Genomic DNA, 17168 nt, shown 5'->3' on the forward strand with positions numbered 1-17168 from the left:
TTCTTACCCCATCCTTGGACCTTATTAGTTCACGCCTTACTCCTGCCTGATTCCCTCCCATTTAGTAGTTAGTATTCCCAATTTCTAGGCATTCCCCCAGGTTCCTCCCTTATTGACTAATAATAGCGACGGCTGCGTCTCATCGATCTGTTTGATCATTTAAGATGCAATCTGGTTTCCTGCGTAAATCACAGATTTGAAGTGGGAAGGACACAGGCAGCATCAGATGTACTAAGTTCAGCGTAAGAGCTCCATTCTGGAGTGGTGGTTGAGTAGAGAGAGGTAACCGACGGCCATAAAGGAGGTTCGCGCTGATCATCACAATTCTGCTGGTGTTCGTGGCTTGACCCATTTGTTTTTTATATTATTCATTATGAAGCTGATTTTGTTCTCAATGGAATGTTTTTGGTAAATTGGTTGAGAAGATAGAATTACATCAATATTTTTAGGGTCATTGGATGTTCCAGCATTCCTCTGTCTAGCTGTGGTGAGGGATTGTTACCCCAGTTTTCTTGTTTGTGAACGTGGGGTTGGAAGAATTGTGGTTTGATGAGAGGAGTTTTAAAGAGGTAGGCATCCTTCACATTCATGCCTTGTGTTTTTCTGGAACTCTGCTCTATTCCCCTTCACTGCTTCTTATATGTTTTGCTCTCATCATGAAGCTAACAATGAGTTGCTCTTCACCCCTCCCCCAGGCGCTGTGCCATGCAGTATTGAGTGATGACAACATTTCAGAAACAATGCTGCTGGTCTTTTCAGGGGCTCAGGTGACCGGCTCCTCTGGCCAGCTTGGCCAACCCACGCCCATCGCTCTGGCGGCGAAAGCGGGGCAGCCACTGCAGCTGGAGTTCCTCAAGCAGAACGAACATAAAGGTGAGAATGAGGCATTGTGTGTGGGGTTTTCTGCTCAAAGGATGCTGGTTCCTGTAACAACTTGAATAGCAGGTTTTTCTTCTTTAAACCTAGGCTCTTACCATTTCATGTAGCAAACTAGTAAATGAAACACATTTTTGATTATTATTGTAAAAGTATATCATTTTTCTAAGATATTTGCAAGCCACATTCAGGAAGCCAAAATAGGCCATGGCTTAAATACTCAAACAAGCCTAGTGCTGCAGCAGGCTGCTACTGTGTGAGGAAATCTGGTGTATTTTGCGGTGTGGTTGTGCGACCTTAATACATTTACCAACCTTTTTAGATACAGTAGATTTTGTCTGTAAAACCCTAGCTCAACCCAGGGTGGCTGTGGCACTCAGCAGCAAGACTACACAGAGATGTTAAGCATTTAAACAGCACCAAAACCATTAAAGAAGAAATCGATTTGGCACTCAAGAAATCCAACACACATTTTTAAAAGTAAACTGTATTTTTATAAGAATTTAGACACTAGAAAGAAAAAGATCCACCAGAGGGTTCCAGAGATATAGATTTTACAAACAATAATAAAGCAAAGCTATTTCACTCAACCATGAACAAGCCTTAGCAAAGTCAACGAATTGGACACTTAGAAACTTTCTCAAGGAAAACGTAAGTAAATCTCTTTGTGGTCAGTTAGAATTACTTGTGCGCTGCGGCATAGAGTTAGTCAGGGGGACCAGCACGGTCCTCAAGATCAGTTACCTTCACAGGACAAGCAGTCCCTCAACAGTTCCAGGCATCTTATCTGCGTTGCAATGGATTGCTATTGAGTGGTCCTGATGCAAGGGATGTAGGATGCTGATGATTCTCTAGGGATTCTGTGGATGCGATGTAGTCGACCGGAGACTTCTGCAGGAATTCCTCAGTCCAAGAGGATGGTGAGAGGGTCCTGGTTGCAGGGTCGTAGTCCCACGAAGTTCTCTCCAGCCTGTCCTACCAGTTACCCCTTGTTGCGATCACAGGCCAATCCTTCCTGGGTCGATAACTTTCCTTCTGAGGATCCCAGCTGCTCCCCAACAGCACTCCCGGGCTCAGCAAACTCAGGTGCGTCTCTGTGCATCAGGTATTGGTCCTTGGTGCTGCACGGCGGCTGTAGTAGCGGCTTGAAGACTTTGGGAAACCAACTTGCCCCAGCATGTTTCTTCAGCTGGTGTGTCACTGTATTGTGAGCAGTAGCCAGTCAGCTGGCCCTTGGTGTTCTCTTGACTTGACTCCCTCCCTGAGTAAGACAACACAGCCACGGTCCCTCTCTTCGCTAGCCGTCAGGTGCAGTCGTAGTCGGTGCATCCTCTGTTTGTTGGCCCCTCAGTGCAGCAGGGCAGTCCTTCTCCGAAATCAGTTGAGATCTGAGGCTGGGGTGCCAGGGGTGCCCCCTTTAAGCTCAGAAGGTGCCCTTAGAACAAGATGCGGCTGGTAGGCAATGGCCTACCAGGTTCCTTTCCACCTGGTGACCACTTCCTGTGGCCTTTCTGTGCAATCGCAGGATGCATCATTTTGCCCACTCCCAAGATGGCAAGTCCCCTCTCCCGGTGTACAGACCTCACTAGCCCACAACAGGGGTGTGGCTACCTCAGGGCTACACCCTCTGGTGAAACCGGTTTGGTAACTGGTTTCCCCTCTCTGCCTTTTGTGCCAGACTGTCTACCTCAACAATGGAGCAGCCCTTTTCCCTGGTGTAACACATCTGCCCTTCAATGGCGGCTTCTCCTCTGAAGCCTGCCTTTTGAGGATAACACCCAAGTGGCTACCTGCAGGTGGTAGGTAACACCTCCCTGGCCTGTAATCCCTCATTATTGTTCTTCCTGAGAGTCACTGTCACGTCTCTCCAGGAGGCCAGAAAGCTGTCTCGAGGGCCAGGCACCATGTGTGCCCAGGAAGGGACATGGATTTTAAATGCAACAAAGAGGCAGCTTTGCTAAAGATGCATACTGCAACAAGTTACATTAATTTCGACTTGAGATACATGTCAGGCTTAATGTAAGGAGTTGTTTGATACCGTGGAGTGCCCCCTTTGGTAGCACCATTCAGGAGTTAGCACAGCTGAGGGGCCAGCATGTAACCCTGTACTCAGCAATTAGGCGACCAGGTGTTTCTACAGTAAAAACTTTAATTTAGAATGTTTTACTGTCAGGACATGTGAAGTACATGTTCTGCCTGTGACATATGTTGCACCTTGCCTTTAGGGCTCAGTAGGCCTGTCAGAGGGGTGACATATTCACATGTCCTGGGGAAATAGTTCCTTTGCCATTTGGGCTAGCTGTGCACGACTGGTCTACCAGTCTGCAGTGGCGGACTGGGGGACTTGTTTACTTGGGAGACATTCAGGGTGGCACAATCAGTGCAGCAAGCCCTGTTGTACCCCTCTAACTTACATGCCCTGGGTACCGAGGTACCATTTCCTTGGGACTCACAGGTAAGTTAGGCATTTCCAGTTGGGTACTGCCTGTTCGACATACACTTTAGGTCCGGGCACTGGCACTGAGGTCTGCTTAGCAGCCTCAGTGCTCTCTGAGTCAAAAAAACAGCAGCATCATTTGAAAAACATGGAAGTGACCACACAAAAAGAGGTATTTCCTTACATACTGTAATTGGGCCATGGGGGCTTTGGCTGAGTTATGGTAGACCATCCAACTCTGAAAGCAGATCTGTAGACTGCAGCCTCCTGGGGAAAGGCCAGAGTGGCAGCATGACCAGTCTTGCCCTCGTCACAGTCAAATTAAGATTATTGATAGTACCGAACTCCGTTACTCATGCAAGACAATCTCGTCCTTCACCTTGGGACTAACACAGGGGGAGGTCTCTTTATGTGGGTCTCTGTTTGCCTTAGAGATTATCTAGTAAGTGGAAGCTTTTGACTGGGAAAGATGGAAAGAAACAGTTTCAAGTTGAATAGTGAAAGGCAAATGCTGTTTCCTTATTGAACCCAGTTTATAATGGCTGAATATTTGCATCATGTTGAAAGCGTGTGGTATCTGTGTCTCTGGTTTGAAGTTGGCATTCAGGACTGTCCACTCTAGCCATGACTGTTAAGAGAAGAGCCAAACCTCACAAACATGTTCCCATAAATTATTAACTCTCTTTGGTTAGTTTACAGCTGTGCGTTACCAGTGTTGATAGTTGTAGACCAGCAGCCCCACCTAGCCTGACAATTGCTAAACCTCATACAAAGCAGAAGCCCTCTTTAGTCTCTAGTGCTGTTTTTGCTCCTTAAATAGTCCCTTATATCTGATCTAGTAATTTAAGATTAGAATTCAAGGTTTTATTGTGTGGTTGCGAAAACAAGTGTACACAGCTTAACTGCCTACATCAGACTGCCGGCAGAGCGCAAAGCCAGGAGAATGACACAGCGTGAAGGTCTACACCCCGGAGGACGACCCCGCGTTTAATTCAAGCTAATGTAAGAGACAGAGGCCGCATCAGTTCGAGCACTACCACCAATGACACACTACAGCCCCCAAGAACTGGACCATCATCTAGCTATTCCAGCACTGGCTATTCCAGGTGGCTCTAAAGGTATGAGCTGTAGGATCTGCAAATATTTCGGGCAAGTAACCTCCCTCATGTCTCTAGTGAGAATTTGCAATAACGGTGCCCACAGTTAGGAAATTCCCTGCCTTTCCCATCGGTACCAAGCGACAAACGCTCCATAGCCAGCTGCTGCCAAAGTCGAAGGATCCAATCTCGGGGATCCGGGGCTACCAGTGACCCCCAATGCGCTAAACAAGGGCCGCCAACAAGGCCATGGCAATCTGTTTACCCCGCAGTGATTTCAATGGGAAAAACTTAGGATGGGGAAGACCCAACAGTGTGTATTCAGGAGCACGTGGCAAGGTGATCCGAAAGGCCGCGTCTATATCATCTAGGATGGCCGTCCAATAACGTACCAGCTTCGGGCAGTGCCATAGCAAATGCACCAGGGTGCCAGGCAGACCACACCCTCGCCAGCAGCGGTCCGATCTGGATCCATCCCAGGTCTTAACGCGCACCGGGGTATGATACCAATAAGCAACCACTTTGTATGCAGATTCCGCCCCTGCAACGTTAGAAGCGCCCGATAAAAGATGTGTTCTCACTCCTTGTGTGTTAAGGGCCTTCCCAGTTCCGCCTCCCACCTAATTTGCGCCCTCGTGTGTCATGTCGGTGAGCGCGAGGTGATCATAGAATAAAGTTCAGATATGAGCTTGCGGTCCCCTTTTTTGTACACCAGCCACTCCTCAAAGGCCGTGAGGGGTCGAGACATAAGCGCCAAGATCTCCGCGCGCGTAACCCAATGAACAACCTGCGAGTAACGGAAGGCATCAGAAGCTGGAAGATCAAAATATTTGCGTAGTTGGGGAAAGGGGATCACGCCTCAAGGTCAAAAAGAGCCTACACGTTTACAACCCTCCTCCCTCCAGCGCTGAAAAATCGGACACGCACATCCTGGCCGAAAATCAGGGTTATCGACGATGGGGGACATCGGGGAAGGAAACGTGGTCCAACCCCTCGGCCCCGCAAGCCGATCCCACACTCTGAGGGTCGGGGATATAATCGGTGAGGAATACAGCCCCCACGCTCTGTCGGCACGGAAGCCACAGCTCCCGCCAAATATTTCGCCCGGCCACTGCTTGATCCATAAAATTCCAGTGCTTACTGGAAAGAGGTTGGTTCCATTCTACAATGTAGCGGAGGCACGCCGCCTGGTAATAAGCGCTCACTAAAGGGAAGCCCAACCCTCCCTGCGCCTTAGGTGAAGATACAAGCGCCAGCGCAAGTCGGGGTTTCTTATTATCCCACAAAAACCTATTCAGAACGCCTTGTAGTTTTCGTAGCGTGCCCGGCGGAGGACTCAAGGGGAGCATTTGAAAGATATACAAAATACGAGGAAGTACTGTCATCTTGACTGCCGCCATCTGTCCGTACCACGACAACTTGGACCGCGTCCAAGCCATCAATGCCTTGGCCGTCTGCTCCATTAACGAGGCATAGTTAAGAGCGGCATTTCTGGCTGGACGCCGTCAGCCGAATGCCCAGGTACATAACATCCGAGTGCGACCATTGGGAAGGGAAAATCTTGCTGCAGGTCCACCGGAACGGAAAGATTCAGAATCTGTGACTTTGTAAAGATGACTTTGAACGCCGCCACCGCCCCAAAGGCAGATAACTCCTGGGTCAGGTAACGAAGCGCGGACCGTGGCTGTGTAAGCGAAAGAATGACATCATCTGCATACATGGTGATTTTGTGCGTATCAGCCCCAAATTTAAGGCCCACAACGTCAGGGTTTGACCGAATACGCTGGGCAAAAGGCTCTATGTAGAGCGCAAACAAGAGTGGGGATAAGGGACAGCCTTGCCTCGTGCACCGGGCGATGGGGAAAAGCGCCGACTTACACCCATTCACTCTCACTGCCGCCGTGGGGGAGGCATACAGGCAGCTGACCCACCGAATAAAGTTATCCCCGAACCAGAAGCCACGCAGCACAGCAAAGAGGTACTCCCAATCCACGCGGTCAAATGCCTTCTTCACGTCAATCAAGAGCAGGAAGTCCTGCGTGCGCGATCGGTGAACAAGATCCAGGAGGTGCAGAATACACTTCGAGTTATCCCCACCCTGACGCATCGGAATGGAACGAGATTGATCCGGATCAATAATGTCATCCATAAGGGGGCTGAGTCGAGCAGCCAAAACACCCGCGAAGAGTTTCGCATCAATATTAAGGAGGGAGATTGGTCTGTACGACCCACACTCCGCAGGATCCTTTCCAGGTTTAAGAATCACAGATATAGCCGCCTCAGACATGGAGGGTGTCACCGCTCCAGATAAGAGAAAGGAGTTAAATGGCCTTGTTAAAAGGGGAGCCAGCTTCCTGCAGAACGTTTTATAAAACAAGGCTGTGAAGCCATCCGGGCCCGGGGACTTAGCAACTTTGAGGCGCGAGATCGCCGAGACCACTTCTTCAACACAGATGGCGGCGTCAAGCGTGGCGGCTGACGATGCAATTAAAGGAGTGATATCGCAAGCCCGTAAGTAGTCCTTTACATCCTGCATGGGAGCATCATCTTTCGCATAAAGGCGCTGATAAAACCGGCGGAAGGTCTCAACATTGAGGGCATCCGAGGTATGCTCAACCACATCCTGATCCCGAATAGAGTGGATTGCAGATGTCTGCGTTTGCGTCCTTAGCCTATGAGCAAGCATCCTCCCACACCGATCTCAACTGAGGTAGAATTTGTGCCGCAAACACAGAAGAGTGTGCTCTGCCCTATCTAGATGCTTTAGCATACGCCGACGCTTCTCTAACTCCCTCCATACCCTCGGCGCACCGGTCTGCTTATGGACAGCCTCCAGTTCTCCCACTTCCCGCTCCAGCTCCTCACGCTTCTCTCTGCGGAGCTTCGCGTAAGATGCAGCAATCGCTATGAACTCACCCCGCGCTACTAATTTCAACGCCTCCCACACCGACGCCAGGGCCGTACCCTCCACCTCGTTCTCCGAAATGTAGTGCACTATAGTATCTCGGACGCGCTTGATGACAGTTTCGGAATGAAGAAGGGAGTCACGAAGACGCCAGCCCGGGGGTGTTGACCGCAAGCATCGTGCAGGAAGGAGCACCGAAATAAGAGCATGGTCCGAAAGGGAGCGGGGAGTGATATCCGCCGCGTGTAACAAAGGGAGAAGGGACGCAGAGGCTAAAAAGTGGTCAAGGCGCGCATATGTTTTGTGTGCCACTGAGAAATAAGTGGTCACGCGCATTCGGATGCTGAACTCGCCACACATCACACAGCCCGCAGTCAGTCAACCACTGCTTCCCAGCCTGCGTTGATCGCTGCTCTGACCTATCTAAGTTAGGGTCCATCACCACATTGAGATCTCCTCCAATCAAGAGCGCCGAATCAGGGGAGGCAAGCACCAGCATTCGGGGCATATAGCGACCCAACTGTCAAACAAGCGTCCCCCCATTGTATCCTGACAGCCAACAGCCGCCCCCTTATGTCTGCCACCGTGGAAACAACTTTGCACTGCGATTTCGCACTAAGAAGAATCGCCACCCCACTTTTCTTAGACGACCCGAGGACCAGAACTGCTGTGGGAACCGTCTATCCTGCATGCGCTTAGTATCCGAGTCCAGCAGGTGGGTTTCCTGGAGTAAACATACATTACCCTCAGCACTCTCTAAGAAGGAGAGGATAGCGGCCCGCTTGTCAGGATTATTCAGCCCCCGTACATTTAAACTAACAACTTTCAAGTCCATACCCAACACAGTAATCGGGAAACGCCGGGCTCTAGATCGTCCCCCCAGAGGCCACACAGGCCAGCAGACTCAAACCAGCGAACTGCCGTGGCAACCCGTGAACTGATGCGGAGCCCCAAAAGAAAACCCAAGCACCCCCAGTACAACAAGTAAACAAAAAACCCCTGCAAAATACAAAACATTGAGCAAACCAAAAACATGACAAAAGTTCGTCTCAAAGTTCAGAGTGTGGGGAAACGTGGCGCAAGCCCAAACCGCCACTGGTCGACCGCAGTTGCTAACTCGACAACTCAGTCGCGGAGAAAATCACTTACTGCCAAACATCTCCTCCCTCCGGCACCGGCAAAGCAACCAAGTGGTCACCATAATAAGTAACTCAAGGTGTCCCTGGCTTGTCCGTGGCCTGCGATACAGAAGAGAGGACAGCCTCGCGTTCCAGTCTACTAGCTGCCATGTCAGGAGCAGGGCTCACCCGCGGTGCTCCTACACGCCGCCACCCGGAGGAGTGACGGCGTCTGCGGGGGGGTGGTCCCCCGTCTCCCGCTTCATCAGCAGGCTTCTCAATGTGCAGCAGGTCACACGCTTCCTCTAGAGAACGAATCTGGTGCAATGTGCCTTTGTACTTGAAAATTAGTCTAAACGGGTGGCCCCAGGAGTAAGCGATTTGGTGCTCGCGAAGGTGGCTGGTAATGGGCCTAAAAGCTCTGCGCTTATTAAGAGTGGAGGTGGCCAGATCCTGGAAAAGCATGGGGTGATGACCTCGCAACTGCACCGGGTGCAGATCCCGCGCCCTACGCCGGATACGTTCCTTCAGCTGAAAGTTATGAACGCAGACAAGGATATCAGGAGGGGGAGCGTTGACCCCCCGCGGCAGGCCCACCCGATGAACCCGGTCCAACTGAATCTCTGACTCTTCATCCCCGAGAATCTGCAGAAACAAAGCACTAACGTAGGCCCGCAAGTCGTCGCCCTCACTCTTCCAAAGAGCCGCACGAATCCGAATGTTGTTACGTCTGGAGCGGTTCTCCAAATCCTCCACGTGCGCCTGGAGCTCTCCGTTCTGGTCCCTCAGACGCAACATTTCCTGCTGAAGCTGATGTAGATCGTCCTCCATGCAGAGATTGTGTTCCTCTAGTGTCGCAACCCGCTCCCCAATGTCATCAACGTCCCGCCGCACCTCGCGCAAATCAGCAGAGAGCGACGACCGAAGGTCCTGAATGTCCTCCTTGATAGCAGAGAAGAGTTCAAGCATAAAGGCCTTGGTCGCTGGCGCGTCCTCCTCATCCATCGCTGGAACCCCGACTGCAGGCTGTAGAGCCGATGAGCCCGCCGGCTTCTGCATAAGGTCTTTCACCGACTTCTCCCTCCGGCCACGAGACGTTGCCATTGCGGCGCACACATGCTTCTCCGCTTCCACAGCTGCCACCTAGCCGATGCCAAGCACCTGAGCTCCCAACTGCACCTACACCGGCCAGCTAGAACAGCGCGCACAGGCCAAGACTCCTCCTGGGCGACGAGGACACCGCACTTCACCTGCTGTCGCCCCTCTGCAGCTGGGCATGCGCCTATGGGTCAAGCAAAGGCTCACCTCCGAGACCAAACACCACTCGCTGGGCAGTCAAGGCCAAGGCACACGCAGAGCGATAGAGCCAGGACGGCCAAGCCCGATCACCCCCCCTAACGCAGAGATGGAGCCAGACGGGGGGGGCGGGCAAAGGACACAACAGACCCAGCCACCCCTCTCCAGAGGCTATCTCATAGGCACTTGATTGATGTAGAGACACCGCCTTCAGACCCAACAGGCGTCAACACTCTGTCCTTCAGGGCAGCACCAGCCACATAGAAGCCTTCAGGCACACCAGCTGCAGCACGCAGGATAGCGGGACCAGGCCACAGCAGAGCAGATCGTTTAGTCCCTACCAGGGAGGCCCAGCTTACTGTCCACAGCCCGGGCCTGTGCGCGCTCCTCCTCCGTCACGAGGCCCAGCGCTGACTCAGCTACTCTCCCACAGCCACATGTCAGGCCCCACTGGTAGGCCGCGCGCTGCTCCTGCAAAGCGTAGCTCCGTCCGCCGATGCGCGGACTGATGCCCTCCAGCACCAGCACCCGAGCCTCCTCACCTTGCACGTCCCGCCGTCACACGCAGGCTGCTCGCGAGGCTCAGGGCTCAGGCCTCAGGATGGACCTCCGCTGCACACTCCAGGTCCCGTCAGGCCGTCAGAACTGCAGCCGCCATTTCGCGGGCCCGTTCCGGCGGTCTCCGCCACACACAGAAGGGCTCCCAGAACTGCGTCTGCCACAAGGCACACTCAAGCGCCGTCACACCGGTACCGCTGCCACACTGAGCGAGCTCCAAACAGCCAGGGAGGTGCTCCGCCCCCGCACACCTCGGGCGCTAGGCTCTCCGCCGACCTCACGTCGGGCCGCAGCAATGCCGGGGCCGGTGAGGGATATGCCACGTGAGCGCAGTCCCCAGCACCGCGGCTCAAGACAAACACCGCCACCAGGTCCGGAACAATTACCGGCCAGCAAGGGACACACGGGTAAGCTTGGATGGGCGCCAGTAGGGGAGATACCGCAAGGCTGAGGAACGGCGGCGCCGGAGGGATAGAGACACACGTCCTATCTCGCCGCCATCTTTGCCACGCCCCCCCTGTAATTTAAGTTTATACCAGGTCCTCTTGAACTCAGACTCTGCAGTACTGTCTCAGCTTGATTTTCTTAAGTTAATCGTATAGTATATGAGATCAAACATAGGTGGTTCTGTGAGTGATTATTTGAATACATTTACTCCTACTGCTGGTATTAAAATGGTTATCTACGGAGAAAGCCAAACTGGTTCAAAGAGAAGATGTTCAAATGTAGCATGGATATCTCCTGTTTTATTTGAACATATCCATAAACATGACAGAGCAGGGGTTCTTAACCCTGTGACTTCTCTGGACTCCCACCTAATCATGACTGGAGTTCGGCGACCCCCACTGGGTCATTTGTATAAGCCGAGGACCCCGGCCTATTGGCCTGCAGAGAAGTGATGGACGGATTGGGGCATGCTGTGGGAGGTCCGGTGTCCCTGGGGAGGGAGAGGCTGATTGTATCGCTAGGCACCGTGCCAGAATTGCCTATAGAGACCAGCTCTGGCCCGAGGCCGCACATTCTACCACTGGGTGTCTGGGAAAGTCTAGAAGAGACCAACTCTGCACCTAATCTGTCCCGCTTGTCCTTGAACAGTTAGAACTTTTTTGTGAGGTGGGTAAGGTCTACGTTGGTACGTGCCACCCTCCTCAGATTGTGGCACCAGTTAGTTGTGAGGACACTACATCAAAAAGTCTAACGTACCCATTCAAGTGAGGAATAAACTGCAGAGATTGCTCTCATCATGTATGCATCGCCAAGGATAGGTAGGTTGTTAATGGATGTACGTCGGGGGGGGGGGTGTGTTTGAGCTCTGGCAGCGGGGCATGGTTTTAGTCTCACGTTCACTGGTAGACTCGAGCAGCCAGCGACCCTGTCGCTACCGAGCCAAGAAGCTCGGCCAGGAAAGGGGGGTGGCGGAGAGCCCTGTTTAAACACAGGCAAGAGGAGCAATCGGAGCGCACGCCAAGACCAAGGCATAGACGGAGGGAGAGGAAAACCAGAAAGAATCACAGCATTGAAGCAAATGCGGGGAAAAAATTGATGCCCCGCCCCACGACAAAAATATAGACATGCAGCCCTGCAGGATTAAAATATAAGTCCGTTAAAGGGGGAGTCACTTAAAACACATCCCTCCCTCGCACATGATCAACATGGCTGAAGCACACACGCCCCCTCGGAAAGCCCAGCAAACAACAGGACTGTCAATGCATTTTAAAAGCCCCACGAGATAGGACCCTGTCACGCCCCCACCAGCAAACTTACATACTCATTCGGCTGCTCACTCCTATCATCATTACAATACCCCTCCACTCACCAGCTGCTGGTTCATCTCAGCTGATATGTGATCCGTCAGTCTCAATGCCCCCACTAGCAGGAAGAAGACTCCCAGCAGCACCCTGATTACAGTGTAGAGAAGGGCCATGGCGGCCGGCTGCAGGGAGGGAACCGCTGTCGACGGCTGGGGAGGGGCTTTGGCTTCTGCCTGCAGCAGGGAGGTTAGAGCAGCAGCTACTGCCGGGGAGCGGCCTCCCCCTAATTATACCCTCAACAGGAAAGCCTGAAACTGACACACAAAAAAAAACCACGCCCGCGAGTGGTGCGCGCGCGCCACAGCGAGCCATATGTTTTCAATTATCGCGTCCGTGTCTGGGCTCGATAATTGAAACCACATGGGCTTTGGTGCGCGTAACAGACACCAATAGGCCATGGGCGGAGCAATGCGCCCGCCTTTGGCCTATTGCGTGCTCTGTTTAAAAAAAATACGCAATCAAAGCCCAATAGCGGAACCCAAAAGGAAAAGCACACGCACAAGCGTGTGCGACTCCAGGGTCCGTTTTCACAACCCAGAAAAAAGGGCTCTCGCCTGCGCGAGCAGGGCTGCGATCTGCAACGCAGGTCGCAAGCCCTAAAAATGATGTAGTATAAAAAAGACTCTAAAATATTTACCTGTGATTGTTATTACATATCTAATGTTTGCTAATTTACATTTAAAGAAAACTCATTTAATACCTAAATAGTGTTCACTGAGTAGTAATCAGCAAATAATTCTAAATCACACAGCAGGTTGGACCTTTCTGACAAAAAATTAAACCAAAATAGTGGGTGCATTCTTGGGGTAATCAGCAAATCATTCTCAAAACATCAGGATGAATTTCAATATGTTAAAAAGAAATGATGCTTGTTGAGTTTTGGATATTTATTTTCAAATCATCCTCTAACCATCAACAACCATTGGATCTTATGAAGTAATCAGATACTCATTCTTAAATCCTCCTGAAGTCATCAGGAATAGTCACACCTTGTGAAGTCATCAGCTGCTCATTCTTAAATCCTCCTGAAGTCATCGCGAATAGTCACACCTTGTGAAGTCATCAGCTGCTCATTCTTAAATCCTCCTGAAGTCATCGCGAATAGTCACAGCTTGTGAAGTCGTCAGATACTCATTTTCAAGTCATCCTGCAATCATCAGGCTCAAGTTTCTAAGCTCTGCTGATGACTTCAAGACCTTGATGATGTCTGATGACATGAAAATGACTTCTACAGTAGTTGGATGATCAGCCAATGACTCTGGGATGGCTTCTAAAGTAATCCTGTTTGACCTGGGTAAGCAATTTTGAAGATCTGAACTGGAAGCAGTATACAAAAATACAGACACAAGAATGTATTGAACAAATACACAAATGATGAAATATTTGATTCACACATACAAAAAGTCTACGTTTCAATGGTAAGATTAGAGTTTTCTAAATTCAGCTGAGGCCACCCATTCTGCATATTATAATCTGTTTGGTGCACTTGCATGCTCCCACAAAGCAATCTGAGGATACAAACTTAAATTGTAGCCTCAAATTTGAAATTCTTTCATATTTACAGAACGTTTTACATTTTTAAATTGTACTTCTGTATTTATATACACTTTAATAATATGTTAATATTATTTAATATTGTAAGCAGTTGCAGACCTCCTGAGCAGGCATCGGGGGTCCTTGGACCACAGGTTAAGAACCGCTTTGATAGAACCTTTTTAGTGTTTTGTGTGGATAATATTAAGCTATATGCAGCAGAAGCGTTTTTCTTAATTAGTTTTCAGACTTGGTTTATTTCATCAACCTCATGCTTTTCTTCACTTTATTTCCAAGGTTCTTGCTATATATATATTTTTTAAACATTCTTTTTGTGAAACAATTGGTTAGTACACCATTGCAATAATACAGAGACGGGGGTAGCGAGCAGGAAGAAGTTATACAGGACTCACAATGTCTTATCACTGCAGAGCGGATTCCCAATCCCTTTCTAGTCCAGCGGCTCCCTGGTCCTACACAATGAATTCCTACACTTCTCCCATGGGATCCAAGTCTTCTCCCATTTTTGGGGGCAACCTCTACTCTGGTAGACCACTTTCTCTGCCTGTTGGCACCAATCTAGGTCGTTTTCCCAGTCCCTAATCTTTGGGGGAGTGGCAACCCCCCACATTCTTGCAATGTCCCTCTTTGCCACCCCAAGGCCAGCATGAGCCAGGTTTTAGTGTGTTTGGCCTGTTTACCTTCCCTGTCCCTCCCAGTAGGTGCCACTGTGCTTGCACTGGAAGCTCCACTACATTGGTCATGGCCCAGGCCACGCCAGTCCGATAGCGTTGATGTTTGGGTCAGGCCCAGGTAATGAAAGAGGAGCCAACCTCCCCACAACCCCTAGTGCATTGGTCAAAGTCGCATCGACCCAATCGGTGTTGGAGTGTCCTGGGGGCATACGACCTGTGTAAGATCCGGAGTTGGATCAATCTGAACCGTACTCGTATAGCAATCTCCCTGGGGCTCTGTATGGCCTCCCTCTTGTCCTCATCTTCCAGGAGCCCCAAGTCTGTCTCCAATGCCTCCGTCCAGGGGGCCGGGAAATTGTTCATGAGCTTACGGTAAGTGAGAGAGACAGCCTTATCCGGCATCTGATCAATTAATAGTTGGTCCTTCAGCGAGGAGTATTCGGGTAGCACTTCCCCCTCCGGTATGTGACATCTTAAGGCATGCCTTAACTGCAGGCAGCGGAATCGCTCCTTATCAGCCACCTGATATTCTGTTTTGTAGATCCTCAAAATTGATCATGGCCCCATTTTCCCAGATATCTCCAAAGCGATCTATTCTAGTGAGGTTCCACCTACGAAAGCCCTGTACGTGCCCCACTTCACTCAGCAGGTCGCATGTCCAGAGCGAGGTTTGTTCTGTCAATTTGGAGTCCCACCCCAGCAGTTCCGTTGCCACTCGCCATGCCCGGAATACTGTCCGCGTGTGCTTTGCGAGTGATTTCTCACGGCTCCTGTGATATAGTGCGGCTGGGTAACCACCGCTTCCCATGGCGTGGCGCTCCACTCGATATGCTGGCTCGGTGGGGCATGTAAAGAGCCAGTAATTTATGGTAATTGTGAGAAGGTGGCTTTGTATATGCTGTCCACTAGTTAAAGTGGGCACCCTGTACCAATCCACACAACCCTTATGATGTATGAGGTCAAAGAAAACCTTTATGAAAGCTATCCTAGTGGTAGCTATGGAGAGCAGCCTTCAGGCTTAATCTTGAAGGAATGTAAAGCAGTTTGTTTTACCAGAATATCACCTCCTGAATGACTAAATGAAGGAGAACCACACAGTAGTTATATAAAAATATGTATTTATTAATATAACACTCTCTACTATCCTCTACACGAGGATAGAACATAAAGCACACAATACTGGATCAATAGAACAGTCGTAAGTAGCACAATACACAGCGGGCTCCAGGGGGAGACCGAACCATATACTAAAATAGTGGTATAACAATCGCGACTTGACTAGACACAGTGCCTAGAGCACGTAGAATCGCTGGGACCCGAAGGATCCACCCCCAGGTGATGACACGGGAGACCCACGGAGGACGGGTGCAGTGAGGAAACACGACCACGTGCTCCTTACAGCTCTATGGGAAAGTCGCTGTTGCAAAGTTAGTTTAAGGACCTTTCTAGGAGGACTTCGAGCGAACCCTTTGAAACTTAAGAGTTTAAAGAGCCACCCCACCCGTGGATACCATAGTACCAGAGCTACCTAACCCAGGGAAGCCGGGTGCATAGGTCAGAAGTGGCGTCGGAAACGCTTATCGTTCTCTATGGAAGGAAGTGAAGAAGTACTGCTGCCGTGAAGGTGAAAAAGGTCCGGGTGAATCCAAGCCTGAATTCTGGATGGAAGGAACCTGTAAGCAGAGGGGACAGAGTCTGGGTCACTTCAGAGTGACCAGGGGCTCGGGAGACGAATGCCCACCGATGTTGGGTGCTTCAGGTGCGAAGGAGGGATGATAGTGGAGAAGTGTGGCTCAATGATTAGAGCGGCAGACCCTGATGCAGAGGTCTAGCCCGGGACCAGGGTTCAATTCCCCGCCTCGGCGGGTCTTGGGCTCAAAAATTCCACGGACCTGATAATTCTCGCCTCGGTGCCATTCCAATCATGGAGTCCCACTCTGCAACTCTGGGCAATAGCTTGCTTAATCTCCACAACGGCCCCCACAACGCAAAGGATGCCTGGCCTCCACCTTGGGGGTGCCCAGGAGTGGACGCCTCACAGGGAAAGCCAGGATGGGTTCCACAGCGGTATTCGTACAAGCGCCTTGAGACCCTTGCGGGTGAGTAGTGCGCTATACAAGTATCAATTTACATTTACATTTACATTACATTACATTTACATTACATTGACTCTGCAGCCACGAGGACCAGGAGACGTCGAGGACAACCAGGAGCCGGAGGTGAGCTGTCCCATGAAGGATGTCGAGTGCTGAGGGGTCAGTGTCCCGCGGGAGCACCAACAAACCTTGGCAAAAGCAACCCACGCAGGAAGAACAAACAGGTTACGGTGTGGAGCAGCAAGGTCCAGGGGACTCCCCAAGCAATGGATAGTCAGGGCACGTCTGGAGCAACCAGAAAAGCCCACGAACAATCAAGATGCCCCTCAAGGGGACCCACAGGTCAACGGACCAGGAGTTGCGAGGGGAACTCGAGCAAGTTTGCAAAGCACGAGCCCACAGAGCACACGGTGCGAGGAGGCCGGAGTTCTTTGGTGCAAATACTGCTCAGGGTCAGGACTACCCAGAGTCCAATGCACAAGCTGGGGAATTGCCAACAAGCATATGCACTTGCAAATGGACACGGTGCACAGAGGTTCAGGTTACGCAACCCCCACGTGGGATATCGGCCTCAAACTCGGTGAGAGGGCAGATCGACCTCAGGGACCTTCAGGAACCAACCTCCTGTGTTGCTGAAGTCTTCTGAGTCCTCAGGAGTTCAGGAGCAGCTACCAGTCAGTTGCGCTGTAGGTGCCTGCAAAGCACGGGGGTGACTCCTTCACTCCAAGGGAGATTCTTCGGTTGTC

At 50.9% G+C, this 17168-nt stretch overlaps 1 protein-coding gene across 3 annotated transcripts in view; it reads left to right on the top strand.

The window, feature by feature from the left end:
* Positions 1-17168, top strand: part of LOC146829685 (arf-GAP with Rho-GAP domain, ANK repeat and PH domain-containing protein 1-like) — a 399658-nt gene that overhangs the window by 289454 nt on the left and 93036 nt on the right. For all 3 annotated transcript variants that reach the window (XM_085608376.1, XM_085608375.1, XM_085608377.1), the window contains one exon: positions 696-873. In XM_085608376.1, the coding sequence (XP_085464502.1) occupies positions 696-873 (178 nt within the window). The remainder of the gene's footprint in view (positions 1-695; positions 874-17168) is intronic.

Source organism: Triturus cristatus, chromosome 5_2 (genome assembly GCF_964204655.1).
Source record: "Triturus cristatus chromosome 5_2, aTriCri1.1, whole genome shotgun sequence".
Classification (NCBI taxonomy): Eukaryota; Metazoa; Chordata; class Amphibia; order Caudata; family Salamandridae; genus Triturus; species Triturus cristatus.